General features: G+C 38.1%; 1 protein-coding gene across 1 annotated transcript; it reads left to right on the top strand.

Annotated features, from left to right (window-relative positions):
* Positions 1 to 10,441: 10,441 nt before the first annotated feature.
* On the top strand, positions 10,442 to 11,410 carry LOC142426664 (olfactory receptor 11G2-like). The gene has a single exon (XM_075532247.1). It carries the CDS (start codon positions 10,442 to 10,444, stop codon positions 11,408 to 11,410), a length of 969 nt encoding a protein of 322 aa, XP_075388362.1.
* Positions 11,411 to 17,232: the final 5,822 nt, after the last annotated feature.

A 17,232-nucleotide genomic window follows, 5' to 3' on the forward strand; every position in this document is an offset into this window, starting at 1 on the left:
TAAATAACTTTTGCTTTCTTCATATATGATATTCTTTGATGTCATCCGCAGCTCATCAGGTCTTCTGTCATTAAGGTTCAATGTGTCAAATCTGTTCTGATAATGTTCTGCAGATTCAGGTGGCATAGACTCAAGTTCGTACTTTGGTTCTGGTGGATTTGTTTTCATTTTCATCAGCTTTAACCTGATGAAACTTACAGATGAGCAACTTATAATGAGCAATTGATGGTCTGTTCCATAGTCAGTGCCTAGCCTCATTTGAGCTGCTAATATTGAGCAAGTTCTCTATTGGTATTTCCACAGATGTAGTCAATTGTATTTTTGTGTATTCCATCTGGATAAGGCCGTATGTATAGTCTTTGTTTGTGTTGTTGGGAAATGGAATGAAAAGCTATAAACAAGTCATTGGCCTTCCAAATTCTATCACACAATATCCAGCTTCATTTCCTTTCCAAGGGTTTCACTGGCACATAATTCACATATCATACAATTCACTTGTTCAATCACATCAAGACAAGTTATACAATCATCACCACAATCAATTTTAGAACATTTTCTTCATCCTTGTGCTCATCATTATTAGTTCCTACAGCTTCTTTTCTATCACAAAGACCATACTTTTCAAGTATTGTTCTTTCCTCTTTGTTTTCAACTTTCAAATTCAAATCACCAATAATATTCAATGCATCCTGATTACATGTTTGAACAACTTCAGACTTAAGACATTAGTGAATGCTGGGGCAAGAGGAAGGTAAAAGGAAACAGAACAATGTTCTAGGAAGCAAGGTGAGGGATATGGGGTATAAACATAAATGTGTACATATGTAAAGACATTGATTCATAAAATAGAGGTGTTTGCCTAGGTACATATATTTATATGGCAATACACTGAGGTAGTGGATAGACATCAAGACACTGCTCATAGCCTCCCTCAATGCAAGAACACTTTGTTCTAAAAAACTGTCATTCTGTGATGCTCACCCTCCTGGAACAAGCGCTGAAGACAAAATGGATGCACAACCAAATGTGGTGAAGAAAGCTGATGGTGTCTGGCTATCAAAAGGATATTGCACCTGGGATCTTAAAAGCTTGAAGTTTGATAAAAGCGGCCATCTAGGAGAGAAGCAAAGAGCCCACATGGAAGAAGCACACCAGCCTGTATAAATATGAGGTGTTGTGGGGACCAGGTAACAAACATGAGAAACCCACAAAAATTGTGCCCGGTCTGGCCCCGCCACACTGAGGCAGGACAATGAGGGTGTGCAGCAGAGCAATGGGCTGGGCAGAGCGGAGCGGGGAAGTTCTGCCAGGTCATGGCACCCCATCAGACTCGTCCACTCATGGGGGTGAACAAGCAGACCTGGAACTATTTACAGGTTTTTCTTTCTTTATATTTTATTTATTTGTTTGTTTGTTTGGTCATTGGGTTTTCTTCTTTTTGTTTGTTTTCTTTTCTCGATTAGTTTTGCTCTGTCTTGTTTTTATGTGAATATTATTATCTCTGCAAGTCTATCTATATAAGATAGGCTGAATAAACAATCTGGATGAGAAAACAATGAAATTGATGGTTCCAGGGGGATATGGGAGGGGGTGGTGAAAGGAAGTGGTCTTGACCAACCCAGGCACAAGGGAACAACAATGAACCAGGGTAAGTGACGGGGAGGGTGTAGGAGGCCTGCTAGGGATTGATCAAGGGCAATGTAACCAAGAGGAATTACTGAAACCAAAATGAAGGCTGAACATGATAGTGGGACAAGAGAAAATAAAAGGAAATAGAGGAAAAACTGAGGCAAAGGGCATTTATAGAAGTCTAAATACAAGCATGTACATATGTAAATATATTTATATATGATGATAGTGTAATAGATCTATGTGCACATATTTATAGGTTTAGTATTAACGTAGCAGATGGACATTGGGCTTCTACTCAAGTATTCTTTCAACACAAGAGCACATTGTTCTATTAACCTGGCATTCCATGATGATGTTCACTTTTTCAACACGATCACTGAAGACGAAGCAGGTGCATAAGCAAATGTGGTGAAGAAAGCTGATGGTGCCTGGATATCAAAAGATATAGCTTCTGGGGTCTTAAAGATTTGAAGATAAACAAGTGGCCATCTACCCAAGAAGCAACAATGCCCACATGAAAGAAGGAGACCAGCCTGAGTGATCATAAAGTGTAGAAGGGATCAGAGATCAGGCATCAAAGAACAAAAATCATATCATTGTAAATGAGAGCGAATGCAGATTGGGGACCAAAAGCCCATCTGTTGGCAACTGGACATCCCCGTACAGAAAGGTCACGGGGAGGAGACAAGTCAGTCAGGGTGCAATGTACCAACGATGAAACATACAACATTACTCTAGTTCTTAAATGCTTCCTCACCCAACCCCCACTACCATGAACCCAATTCTACCTTAGAACTCAATTCTACCATGCCTAATTCTACCTTACCTCTGGCTAGACCAGAGGATTTACAATGGTACAAATAGGAACTCGAAACATAGAGGATCAAGGATAGATGATTCCTTCACTACCAGTGGTGAGAGTGATGATACCAAGAGGGTGGAGGAAAGGTGGGGTGGAAATGGGGAACAGATTGCAAGGATCTACATATAACCTCCTCCCTGGGGGTTGGACAACAGAAAAGTGGGCAAAGGGAGATGTCAGACAGTGTAAGATATTACAAAATAATAATAATTTATAAATTATCAAGGGTTCATGAGGGAGGGGGGAGTGGCAAGGGGGGGGGAATGAGGAGCTGATACCAAGGGCTCAAATAGAATGCAAGTGTTATGAGAATGATGAGGGCAACAAATGTGCTTGACACAAAGGATGGATGTATGGATTGTGATAAGAGTTGTAAGAGCCCACAATAAAAGGACTTTTTTAAAAAGAAAGAAACCATTTCAGTATGGAGTCCTTGTAGAAAAGGAAGAAGAAGAAGAAGAACCAAAAAACAAACAAACAAAACCATGTTGTTGAGGCTTGAAGCAGAGACCCAAAACCCATCTATAGACAATGGGACATCCCCTCACAGAAGGGTCACAAGGAAGGGTTGAGTCAACTCGGGAACAGTAGAGCATCAATGAAACACACAATATTCCTCTGGTTCCTTGAGGCTTCCTCACTGCCAACTATCATGACCCCAGTATTGCCTTTCACTGCATGCTAGAGCAGAGCATCTACACAGGCACAGAAAAGGGCTAAGAGCTCACAACATACAGAATCAAGGAACAGGAATGGGAGTAGTGATACCAGAAGGGTAGGAGGGAAGGTGGAGAGAGGAGGGCAGAAAGAGGGAACCAATCACAATGATCGACATATAACCACACACACACCCTCCAGGGGGCCCAGCAACAGAAACCGTTGGGGAGGGGAGCTAGCAGTTTGGGTAAGATATGAAAATAGTAATAATTTATAATTTGTCAAGGTGTCGTGGGGGTGTAAGGGAAAAGAGGAACTGCTACCAATGGTTCAATAGAAAGTAAATGTCTACAAAATAATGATGGCATCATATGTACAAATATGTTTGATGCAGTTGATGTATGGATTGTTATCAGAGCAGAGCTGTAAGAGCCCCCAATAAAATGATCTTTTACTTTTAAAAGAAAGAAAGAAGCCAGATATGGCAAGATATCACATAATAATATTCTATAAATTATCAAGGGCTCATGAGGGAGTGGGGAGCGGGGAGGGAGGGGGAAAAAAGAGGACCTGATGCAAAAGGCTTAAGTGGAGAGCAAATGCTTTGAAAGTGATCAGGGCAAAGAATATACAGATGTGCTTTATGCAATTGATGTATGTATATGTATGGATTGTGAGAAGAGTTGTATGAGCCCCTAATAAAATGTTTTAAAAATAAATAAATAGAAATAAATAAAGTTAAAAAAAGAAAGAAGACATAGGTGTAATTCTTCGATTTCTTCATCACTAGCTTTAGTGAATAATAATTGTAGTGACTGTATTTCCTTGCATACAGATAGACCTTATCCTATCACAGACAGCATTATACTTTGAGACAGATCTTGACATATTTTACCACGATTGTAACAAAAATCTCTTATTGCCTGCATAGTAAACCATATGACTACCTGATTCAAAATGACCAATACCAGTCCAGTTCATCTCATTAATGCCTAAGATATAGATCGTCATGTGGTCCATTTCATTTTGAAGATTTCAAATTTTCCTAGATTCCTACTGCATACACTCAATGTTCCAATTAATGTAATTTTACAGGTGTTTCTTCTCAATTTGAGTCCAGCCCCAGTAACAAATAATGAACCTAAAGCCTTTATTCCCAAAGGCATTAATCATCCACACCATTGTGTTTGACTCCAATTTAATAAGGCAGAGACTCATCTTCCTCAGAGACTCACCTTCTAGCACTTCCACCTTGAGAGACTCACCTTCTGGCACTATCTCTGACACTGTTCCCCTACTGTCCATAAGGTGTTCAGTGTTAATTCCTCTGAAGTTCACAGTTGATTCCTTCTTCTTAGTGTGCTCTTCGTCTAGAAGCTCTGCTGAAAACTTTCCACTTTGGGTGATCCTGCTGGTAGTTGCAATACATAGAAATATCTAACACAGCCTCCAGCAACACACAACCCTCCACAGTATGTCAAAATGACAGAGAGGTGTTGGAGGTACAAAGTAGGTACTAAATAAGTAATTATAGTATAAATAGCTATGACGATGTGAGGAGAGGAGACCTAAATGATGCCTGGCTACTAATATTTAACATTTTGATCAAATATACTACAGAAGTATCAAAAAGTAGGAGAATGAAAAATCAATTTTAAAATTCTCCTGGACTCCAGAATTCCTGGAGTCATGAAAGTTACATGAGCCCCTGAAACTCTTTTCCTGACATGCTCTTTAAAACAAAAATATATACCGAAGTCTTTTGTAAAACAATCTCGTATTGTTAGATTATGTGAAACTGGATTCAACCCACAGATTCTATACAACAAAACAAAGCACTTTCCAGTCCAATGCAATCCTCAAAACCACTGATACGCTGGTGCTCATGGTTGCAGCCTTGTGTCGTTCCCTATCGTTGAAGTTCTTCTTCATTTTTGCTCATCCTCCACCAAGTATGATGTCCTTTTGTGGGGGATGGTCTCGCTTGTAAACTGTTCAACGTACCTGAAACAAGTCTCACTAGCCTTGTCCTTGCTTCTAAGAATCATTCCAGCTTTGAGTCTTCCAAAACAACTTTTTTTTTCATCATATAGTCAACACTCTTCTCCAACAATGTAATTCAAATTATTCAGTCTTCCTTATTCATTGGCCAGATTTCACATTCATATGAGGCAGTAGAAAAATACTCGGCTTAGGAGAGGTTCAACTTAGCCCTCAAAGTGATATCCTCAATTTTTAACACTTTAAGTGGTCCTTTTACCCCCTGCCATATGCTCTCTGATTTCTTGACAGCTGCCTCCACGAGCACAACCGTGGATCCAAGTAAAGTGAAACCCTTGACAACTTCTTCTATTTCCCCCCACTTATAATGGTGCTGCTTATTGGTCCCATTGTGAGGATTCTTGTTTTCATTAGGTTGAGGTGTAATCCTTACTGAGGCCTGTAGACTTTGCTGTCTTACACTGCTGCCACCTCTTGACATTTATTCATTTAGAGGAAATAGGAAACTGTTGTTGCTAAATACTTGTGAGTCATCTCCAAATACCTTAGCTTAAATAATTTTAACGGTCTGTCTTGATCATTATCCTCTGTTAAGAACTATTTATATGAGTCCAACGAACACTAAAGACTGAAAGCACTAAAGAGGGTGGTGAGTTCATGGCAATGGGGAAGGAACAACTCAGAGAAGGCGGTGAGAGTGGCTGTACACCTCAACAAAGACAAGCAATATCACGACATATACATGTAGGAAGTGCTGAATATGTGTATGTGTGGCTGTTATATTTTCAGTGACAACATCAATTAAAAATTTAAATCTACTTATAGCACACCTGAATGCTGAATCTCTTGAACTGTCCATTTTCTGTGATATATGTAAACTGCAACTCAAATGTGTCAACTAAATATTACAAGTACACATTTTGATAGGCAAAGAGTTTGTCCTTTAAAACTGGAAAGTAGCCCTTACAGTAGAAATATTTATTGTAGCTATTATGACAATCCCTTTTATTGGTGAATTATTCCCCAGGAAACATCAACATTGCCTGGATACTAGAGAAGAAAGAAAAGATAAAATCAAATTCCACTGCTGCTTTATTCCTTAGGGAATCTCAAGACTTGGAGTTTGATTATAAATGAAAATCCAGCAGCACTCTTCTCTATTGGCAAGCACATCAAATCATCAGGAGACATCATTCAAATCCCAAAAGTCACCAATGCAAGGAAATAGCATATATAATACCTTAATCTGATGCTTCATCTTGATCATAAACATGAGCTGTGAAATTGAGAAAATCTCTTTTACAGTTCACATTTTCCAACCTGTGAGAGATTACAAATTAAATCACCCAGTCTCTCAGGAGGCCTTCACATGCCTTTTGCTCCAGCAGGAAATATTTCATCTCACCGCTCTGATCACCTTCTCAGCAGCAATCATCCATATACTGAGTGGAAACTGGAAAACATGTGAGCCACCAATACTGGATTTTTGTGTGTACCTATCTTTGAGGAAATTAGATATATATTTTAATATAATTAGAATAAACACTAGCAAGGAATAGCAATAAAGCCTATGAATGTGACTTTTTCTTCTTGTTTCTCTGAGTCTAGAACAGCGATTCTCAACCTGAGTTTCACAGTGGTCGCCTGATTCATAGCAGTAGCAAAATTACAGTTATGAAGTAGCAACAAAAATAATTTTATGGTTGGGGGTGGTCACCACAACATGAGGAACGGTATGAAAGGCATTAGGAAGGCTGAGAACCGCTGGTCTAGAAGATATTTTTCATCTGGTTTTCATCCCTTCACAAAATAAACAAGACATATTGGTAAGGATGTTTAGGATTTCAAGTGAAGGTGTATATGAAGTTGCTAGAATAATTGCTAGAAAACATTTATTTTGATTATCTTTGTTACACAGGGAGGAGAGGAAATATGGGAGATCTCTCTTTCCAGAAATATCTTCTCTCTCAAACCCAAAGGATATTGTCAGTTGTATTAATGTAACCTGGTTTTATGTGAATTAATTTTACCCCAAATAGAAAAAGTGTCACCATGTGTGGGGTTTTTGTTGCACACATAGGACTTACTCTAAATTGTGAGTTTGGACATTTGCTATCCTCAGGAAAAATTCAGAACAACAACCCAAAAACGGTGAGTATTAACAATTATCTGAAACAAAGTCATTGTCAATAACTTCTCTGTAACTAAAATAAGTTAAGTAACATGGCTGTGAATAAAGACTGCTAGAAACAGCACAAAGAACTTTCTAAAGGAAAAAATAGATAATTTGCCAAAATAAAGTAATCATTCAAGTAAAATATTAATAAACATGATTCCCTAAAGAGTGAAATTTTTCTTTTAAAACTATTGAACAGTTATACAAGATTTCTGTGTGGGATGATGAAAAGTTTTTAAAGTAAATCATGGTGAAGATTGTACAACATTATGATGGAACTGATGCCACTGGAAAGAACACTTACAATTTATTAAATTGGAAAAGTGATGTTACATACATTTTACCGTATTTTTTAAGCTTCAGTTAAACAAACTGAGTTTTAGACAATCCATAGACCCAAAGACTTGCCTGTTTCTTTTGTTTTGGTTTGTTTGTTTTGTTTTATCCATCTATAAACACCAGTCCTTCCATTTGAAGGACCATGCCAATATGAAGGACCATGCCAATAAGCTTCAGCCAGGTACAGTCAAGCTTGCATATGGTATAACCTGAAGAATCCTGAAAGTGTCTCTCTAGACAGAACTATATCAAGGGCTCCCTCATAAAATGCAAAAATACCAGCAGGCATGGAAAATAAATCAAAGTTCAGCCGTCTGTATTAAAGGTTTACTGTTAACCCTTTGCTAATACAATTTATAAGGGCAAGATCTATATCTACAGCACCTAAAAGACTAACTGAAACATTAAAGAAGATTAATAAATCTTCCTAAATTACTTGGTTTGCCTAATGTAATAAGTCATAGAGAGAGAGTCTGGAGAATGGGGGTATTGTATTTTGATTTAATAACTGTCTAGAGTAGAAATAGCAGAATGGAGAAAAGTGCAAAGTTCTGTGTTGAACAGATATAAAATGCAAGGGTGAGACATGATAGTGAGATATAGCAAGATGTCAACTGTCCATGGAAAATAGATAAAAAATAAAGAAGTATGGGAAAAATTTTTAAAAACACCTCACTTTCATTGAGTCAATGCCAACTCTTTGAGACCTGCCCCTGGAGTTTCTGAGACTCAACTTGTTATGGGAGTATGATCTTTCTCCTGTGAAGTGCCTAGTGGTTTGAACTGCTGACCTTTAGGTTAGCAGCCCAACACTTACTCACTAAGCCACCAGGGCTCCTACAAATGTGGGAAAGGTCGAGAAATAAAATAAAGTAGGGAAATCCTCAGAGAAACACAAAACCTATCTACTTTTCCATTTTTCTTGCAGCCAGCTTGAGCAGGGCTACGAAGTCAAAACATACTGAGCTTGGCTGCACACTAATTTCTTTCATTAGCATCAAATGCGGTACTAGTGATAGCTAGTTCACATAGGCGCTTGGGAATGTATGAAAATGATTAACCAGAGCAACTTACAGACCAGAGTACAGGGCACTGATTCACCATGTATAAAATACAGCCTACAAAATAGGGAGACTTTTTTTTTCACACCAAACATATCTTGATAATAGACACATGAAGTAATCTAAAAACTATCTTCCTAGAATTAAAGAATTCTTTTATTATCTCCTTAAAACACCTTGTGTGTGCTGGAGGAACTGAGAGTGAAAATAAATTAGTATTTATTGAAAATAAATTTATTTTATTTGGGGCCCTGATGCTATTTTGCATACTTCATTGAAACAGCATTTTAAAATACCTGATTCAAGAATTTTACTTTTGTATCACTATTTAAAATCTTAATGAATTTGGCATTCATAATCCAGTTGAAAGAACTTAACATAGGTGGAAATACAGGCACAATCCCTTGTAATATCGGCAGTACACAAAGATAAATGAAAGAATAGATTTGTTGAGCATATGTCATTTATCAAGATCCCCAAAATGTGCACTCCTAATATAGTGTCTGGTGTTCTAACCTATGCAAATATTTGTCCTCAGCTCATGTTTTCCCTTCTTTCTGTTACTGTATCCTTTTAAAAGATCACTGTCAAGGGGATATATCAACAATAAGTGTGTGGCTTAAGTAAACACCTATTTGTTGCTTAAGCAAAAATCAAATAAATGATAAAGAATGTTGGTGTTAGCCCGTGTGAACATGAGGTGCCAAAGGGATCAGTTTTTAGGCATCAAAGAAGAAAAAATCTTGTGATTGTGTGTTCACCTCCCTGATATGATGGCTGAAGACAAATGGGTACATAAGCGAATGCAATGAAGAAAGCTGATGGCTATCAAAAGGTATAGCGTCTGGGGTCTTAAAGGTTTGAAGGTAAATAAGTGGCCATCTAGCTCAGAAGCAACAAAGCCCACATGGAAGAAGCACACCAGCCTGTGCGATCAAGAGGTGTCGAAGGGATCAGGTATCAGACATTATCAAAACAAAAAATCATATCATAGTGAATGAGGGGGAGTGCAGAGTAGAGACCCAAAGCCCATTGGTAGGCCACTGAACATCTCCTTACAGAAGGGTGTCGGGGAGGAGACGAGCCAGTAAGGGCGTGATGTAGCTACGATTAAACATACAACTTTCTTCTAGTTCCTAAATACTTTCTCTCCCCCCCCACTCCCCTCCCCCGCCACTATCATGATGCCAATTCTACCTTGCAAATCTGGTTAGACCAGAGGATATACACTAGTACAAATAGGAAATGGAAACACAGGGAATCCAGAGCCGATGATCCCTTCAGGACCAGAGGTGTGAGTGGTGATACTGGGAGGGTAGAGGGAGGGTGCGTTGGAAAGGGGGAACCAATTACAAGGATCTACACGTGACCACCTCCCTGGGGGATGGACAACAGAAGAGTGGGTACAGGGAGACGTTGAACAGTGCAAGATATGACAAAATAATAATTTATAAATTATCAAGGGTTCATGAAGGAGGGAGGAGCGGGAAGGGAGGGGGAAAATGAGCTGATGCTAGAGTCTTAATTGGAGAGCAAATGTTTTGAGAATGATGAGGTCAATGAATGCACACATGTGCTTTACACAATTGATGTATGTATGGATTGTGATAAGAGTTGTATGAGCCCCTGATAAAATGATTTTTAAAAGAATGTTGGTGTTTCCAGGAAGAACAAAATTCTCTATTAAATTTCAGTAACCAGCATCCTCTCACCATGTCTTCCAGAACAATGAATACATCCAGCAGAGACACCACCAGCTCCGTTACCCACTTCATCCTCCTGGGCTTTCCCTCAAGCCCGGAAAGGCAGCTCCTCTACTTTGGGCTCTTCTCGGTGACCTACACGCTGACCTTGATGGGGAACACAGCCATAGCCTGTGCTGTGCGGAGGGACCGACGTCTGCACATCCCGATGTACATATTCTTGGGGAATTTCTCTTTCCTGGAAATATGTTATGTCACCACCACGGTCCCTAACATGCTGGCCAACTTCCTCTCCACAAGCAAGTCCATCTCTTTTGTGCATTGTTTTGCACAGTTCTACTTCTTCTTCTCTTTTGGCTGTGATGAGGGCTTCTACCTGTGCATCATGGCCTTTGACAGGTACCTGGCCATCTGCCGACCTCTACATTATCCACGCATCATGACGAAAGAGCTGTACATGGGTCTGGTCATCTTTGGGTGGTCTGGTGGACTCATCCTCTTTCTAACCCCAGTCATACTTATTTCACAATTGCCCTATTGTGGCCCAAATATCATCGACCATTTTATATGTGATCCTGTGCCATTGATGATGCTGTCTTGTTCTGAAGACACCACCACGCAGATTATTTACTCTACGTTCAATGTAATCTTCATGATTGGTACTTTTCTCTTTGTCCTTTGCTCCTATTTTCTGGTAATCCTGGCTGTGCTCCGGATGCCCTCAGCAGCGAGCAAACGCAAGGCTTTCTCCACTTGTGCTTCTCACTTGGCTGTGGTGGTGCTGTTTTTTGGCTCTGTTATGGTGATGCATGTCATCCCTGGATCAGTACATTCTGTGAAAATGCAAAAAATTGTTACTTTGTTCTATTCTGTGATAACACCTCTATGCAATCCCCTAATCTACAGCCTCAGAAACAAGGAGATGTTGACTGCTTTAAAGAAGATCTTTGGGACTGAGCAAACTCTTCATAAAATATAAATCAGAACTGTCCCTTAAGGCAATTTACGTTAATAAAATATGTGTAGTATATTTGGCTCAAAATTGATTACGTTTTATTAATAAGCTGTTATAATAAGGAACCATTATCATCTTAAACACCAGTCACCCACAAAACATTTCACTTCCTTTAAGAAAGTTTTAACAAGTGAATTGATTGTGTTGAAATTAATGTCACATATAAGACATTTTTTGTGCCTGCAACTACTCCTCACTTACCAACTCTCATATGAGCCCAAATTCTGCAATCGTAGAAATTCCATTATCTGACTACTTGGTACGTTAACTACATATGTCTGGCAGTAACAAATGCCAACATGAAAGTGAGAGAGAGAGCTGGTTTGATGGCTAAAGTTATGTTCAATTGGACTGGCCAGAATTCTATAGTTTGGCAGTTAATTGATGTAATTTAGTAGAGAGATAATGATACAGTCACCTCAATTTTATGATGTGATGCAGTCATTCTCTGTTGTTTCATAATGCTGATTTTCACCAAACAAATGGGTCTTTAAAACTTAACCATGTCAATCAATAAGGAATGGGTATAATTCAGTTTCTAAAAGGAAGATAGTAGAATTTGTCTTTGTAGTGCTGATCTGGAGCTACTTATACTCACACAATTAAAAACTAGCTAGAAGGTTTGGGATATTAATAGCATAAGCAAATAATTCTCCACTGGGAAATGTTGGACTTGAAAGGAAGATGTGTGTGGGAAGGAAGTCCACCTTGCCGGAGTATTCTTTTAGTGCTGCCGCTAAGGATGAACAAGCGCTCTTTAAGGATCCGTAAGACGTTTACCAATAACCTTAACTAAATAGTAAGTGATTTTCAGACGATGCACAAAATAACGATGAGGAATCTAGAATGCATTAGTTACTTAGACTGTAATAAAGAAAAGAGCTAAATATAAAGGATCAAGCATTACTACAGTTTTGCTCACTTGGCATTAAATCAAAGCATCTTTTACTATATTTGATTTAGTATAGATAATGTGAAATTTATTAAAATACTGCCATAAACATAACCTAAAGCATTTGTATGAAATATTTTCATAACAGTTTTCCTGTAATTTTTGTGGGGGGTTGTTTTCAAAGGAGTCCTGGAGGCAATTTTGGGTAAGGATTGGACAGTTAACCTCAGGTCAGGAACTGTACAGGAGAAACTGAGCCTTTTACAGTCTGGGAAACCCTGGATGTGTCACTATGCCTCACTGAGTCATAGTCAGCTTGGCAGTGGGTGGGTGGTGTGGTGGGGTTGTTTTCAAAAGTGGTTCTTAAAAACATAGTGAAAATAACTTTATAAACACAAACGTTTAAAACTAGAGAGGCTCATGGCAGGTGTAAGATTGACAGACCCAACATTCAATCTCAGGGAGCCAAAAGTCAGGAGGAAAACCATTTGTTTATGAAAAAACTATGCCAAAGTGTAAATAATTTACTTCCAGGGGAAAAAATGCATTCATGACTGCACTCATAAATAACTAACTGAGTAAACTGAGATATCACCACTCACATAAGAGGTAACTCACCCTATCCTCACCAAGTGGCCTACCTCTACCTGTCAAAGGACCTCAAGCAACCATTAACCTATACCTCTAATTTTTTTCTCTGTATCTAGACTTTGGTGAAGCTGTTGAGAGCACCTTACACATGAACTGTTCAACACAAAGTCAACAGTTCAAACCCACCAGCAACTCTCTTGGAGAAAAATTAGTCTATCTGCTCCTGTAAAGATGTACAACCCCAGAAACCTCATGTAGGGGACATATGAGTGGGAATCAGATTGACTTGATAGCAATTGTCTTCTCTGTTTGAAAAGCGAGTGCTTTGTATTGTTACTTAGCACTGCCCAACTTGGCCTGTACTATTCCTCAATAGAACTCCATTTCTTTCACTCCTAGTGGAATACAATATTTTCCTCTTTCAAAGATTTAAGAAACAGAATGTACAAAATTTTCATTTATATTTTTCATGAATGCATTTGTTCCACCTATGAGTCAGGTATAGCAGCAATTAGATTTCCTTCATAAAATACCTGGACTTGAAAGACAAGATTTCTGAGGGAAAGTGGTTATCTTTTTTTCATTCACACAGAAAAGTAAATTAAGTACATTGAATCATCTTAGAAAATAAGATGTTAGATTCCTATATCATAGCAAACATAGATTTCTGTCTCATAACATATATAGAAAATCATTCCTAGATTAATTCTAGTTTCATGTGTTTGAAAAATAAAGTGATACCATAATGGAAGGAACAAACTCTACAATGTATTTGAGTCAAAAGTAAGACAATGCAATTTTTTATTCCAAATACTGTCAGTTCCAGAATATGAGAAATTGAAAAGAATTATCTGTGCCTAAAATATTTTACACATAGAGAAAGAGGATTCCTATGCTTAGGAGAGCAAAGAAAGAGAGGAAGGGAGCATATACACTGATGATACTACAATTTAATCAATAATTAACATAAATTAAGTATCCATGAAGTATATTATTTCTAGTAAGGAAACAAACTTACCTGTCTCATGTTTCCAAGTCAATTTTTTTAACGGAAGAGAGACACATGTACACTAATGATCACTGCAGCATTATTCAAAATAGCCAAAAGATGGAAACAGCCTAAGTGTCACCAAATGAATGTCTGAACAAAATGTGATGCATGTGTACATATAAACAGAGGAGAAATCTTAAGTCTTGATCCATGAGACAACATGGATGAACCATGAAAATCGTATGCTACATGAAATAAGTAAATCAAGAAAGGTAAATAATAGGTGATATCATGTATATAACAACAATAGGCAAATGTATAGAGACCAGAGTTTGTTCACAGTTGTGAAGGACAGAGGAGATGGGGAAAGGGGGCAGCAATTATTTTAGGAAGAAGTAAGTGTTTATGGGGAGGGGAAATGTGGCAATGGTAATTGGTGATGGTTACACCTGATTGATGTCATTCCCACCAGAAAATGTACGACTGAAAAGGTTGGATTGGCTAATGTATGATGTATAGTTTTACAACAATAAAAAATTATAAGATCTTAAAGATAGTGTCCATTTTAAAAATTACTTACAACCCAAGAGTTATTTATGTTTATAAAATGGAAGAAGCAGTATACCCAAAATATTTAATGATCGCTATGACATATGTATCATGCACTCAGAAGGCACCCCAGCCATAGGTCATGAATAGAATATTATTGGTCTGTGTGCCAACCATTAACCCTTTACCTGTTGGATCACTTGGGGCAGAGAGTTGCAAAGGAGATTGAGGCACAAGGACAGAGAATGTCCTCTTGGGAGAATGACAGGGACTGCTGGTCACGAACGACTAGGGACTCTATTTCAGTATTGTCAAGAGCCAGCATAGATTATCATCACTCTAAAACAAACATAAATGTGTTGAAGAAAAGGAATCACATCACCAAGGAGATATGACAGGGACAAGGGAAAAATCCTTGTATATACATCCCTGTTGAATTTTCATTCATCCATGATCATCGGTTAATCTTAATCGCTTTAGCAACTCTGCATGAGTCCTTTCACTGTTCATCATGTGAATAAGCAAATTAGCTAAAATCCCAACAAGCCAGTTTCCTTTCTGAATTATATTTCTGTTTGCTTTCGTGGTTACCAGTTTTAACAAAAACAGGGCAAAAGTAAAGTTTTTATTTATTGCAAAAGCACATACATATATATACAGTTTATATGTAAATATAAAAGGTATATATTGTTGTTGCTAGGTGCTATCAGTCGATTCCAGATCATAGCAACCCTATGTACAAGATAACAATGGAATGGGTACAAATATGGATCTCTACAGTCAGTTGGCCAGGTGACTGTCTTCCAAATTCCCTGGCACAGCAGAATAAGTGCTTCCAGTACTCCATCAGCTTGTTGAAACATTTCAGTTAGTATTCCATCAATTCCTGGAGCCTTGTTTTTGGCTAATGTCTTCAGTGGAGCTTAGATTTCTTCCTACAGCACCATCAGTTCTTCCTCATTGGCTACCTTTTGAAATGATTAAGTGTTGCCTAGTTCTTTTTGGTACCGTGTATTCTTTCCATCTTCTTTTGATGATTCCTGCATCATTCAATATTTTGCCATTATAATCTTTCAATATTGCAACTCAAGTCTTGATTTTTTTTTCTTTACATCTTTCAGTTTACAATACACTGAGTATGTTCTTCCTCTCTTGTTTTCTAGTTTGAGGTCTGTGCACATTTCATTACAACATTTTGCAGTGTCCTCTCTAGCTGCCCTTTGAAATATTCTGTTCAGCGCGTTGATTTCTTCACTTCTTTCATTTGCCCCAGGTTCTCTAAAATTAGAATCAAGTTTCAGAGTCTCTTTTGATACCCACTTTGGGATTTTCTTCCTTTCCTATCTTTTTAATGACCTTTTGGCTCTTTCATGCATGATGTCCCTGATGTCATCACATATCTCATCAGGTCTTCTGTTATTAATGATCAGTATGTCAACTCTGTTATGGAGATGGTCTCAAAATTCAGGTGGAATATACTCAAAGTCATATTTTAGCTCTTGTAGACTTGTTTTAATCTTTTTCAACTTCAATCTGAACTTACAAAATGCAATTGATGGCTTGTTCTACAGTGGGCCCCTGGCCTCATTTTAGCTGCCGGTATTGAGCTTCTTCATGGTATCTTCCCACAGATGTAGTGACTTTAAATTGTGTGTATTCCATCTGGAGAAGTCTATGTGTGTGCTCACCTGTTGTGCTGTAGATAAATGGTATTTGCTATGAACAAGTGTTTGGTCTTGCAAAATTCTATCATGTGATCTCCAGCTTTGTTTCTATCACCATATTTTCCAACTATTGTTCCTTCCTCTCTGTTTCCAATTGTTACACTGCACTCACCAGGAATTATCAATGCATTTTGGTTGCATGCCTCATCAATTTCCAACTGAAGAACTTGATAAAATTCTTCACTTTCGTCATCACTATCTTTAATGGTTGGTGCGTGAATTTGAATAAAAGTCGTATTGGTTAGATTTCCTTGAATGCAGGTAGCTTTGATGCTATCACAGGCAGCACTGTCCTTCATGGTGGATGTTGAAATGTCCTTTTGGAGAATGACTGCAATGCCATTCCTCTTGAATCTGTCCTTCCCAGAACAATAAACAGTTCAACTTTCTCATCTAAATGGTAAACATAAGTTCATATTGGCTCACTAATGCCTAGGGTGTGATATTTATGTGTTCCATTTCATTTTTAACAACTTCCAATTGTACTAGATTCATACTCCATACATTCCAGTTCAAATCAATTAGAGATGTTTACAGCTTTTCATCTCATTTTGAGTCGAGCGCATTCAGCACACGGAGGTCCCAAAGGCGTTACACCATGCACATAATTTCTTTTAAAAAAACATTTTATTGGGGACTTATACAACCCTTATCACAATCCATACTTGCATCCCTTGTGTCAAGCATATTTGTGCATCCATTCACATAATTATGGTTGACTGTAAGATCATAACTCTTCCTTGGTCATATTTTGAGTGCCTACCAACCTAAGATGCTTTTCTTCTGACATAGTTTCTGACAAAGTTCTGTTATTGATGAAGTATTCAGTATTTGACAAGGTTCTTCTGCTATCCATCAGGTTTTGGTTGCAAAATCCTCTGCAGTGCATTTTTCATAGCCCTTTTCTTGGACTGTTCTTAGTCTGGAAGCTCTGCTAAAACTTGTTCATTTGAGGTAACTCTGCTAGTATTTGATATACCAGTAACAAAGCTTCCATAATTTCATATATAGTGTTTCACTATTCAAGTATTTATCTCTT

The sequence above is a fragment of the Tenrec ecaudatus genome, chromosome 14, assembly GCF_050624435.1.
Source record: "Tenrec ecaudatus isolate mTenEca1 chromosome 14, mTenEca1.hap1, whole genome shotgun sequence".
NCBI lineage: Eukaryota > Metazoa > Chordata > Mammalia > Afrosoricida > Tenrecidae > Tenrec > Tenrec ecaudatus.

What these genes read in the sequence shown, in the direction of transcription:
- LOC142426664 (XM_075532247.1), top strand. Translation starts at nt 10,442, where the DNA reads ATGTCTTCCAGAACAATGAATACATCCAGCAGAGACACCACCAGCTCC.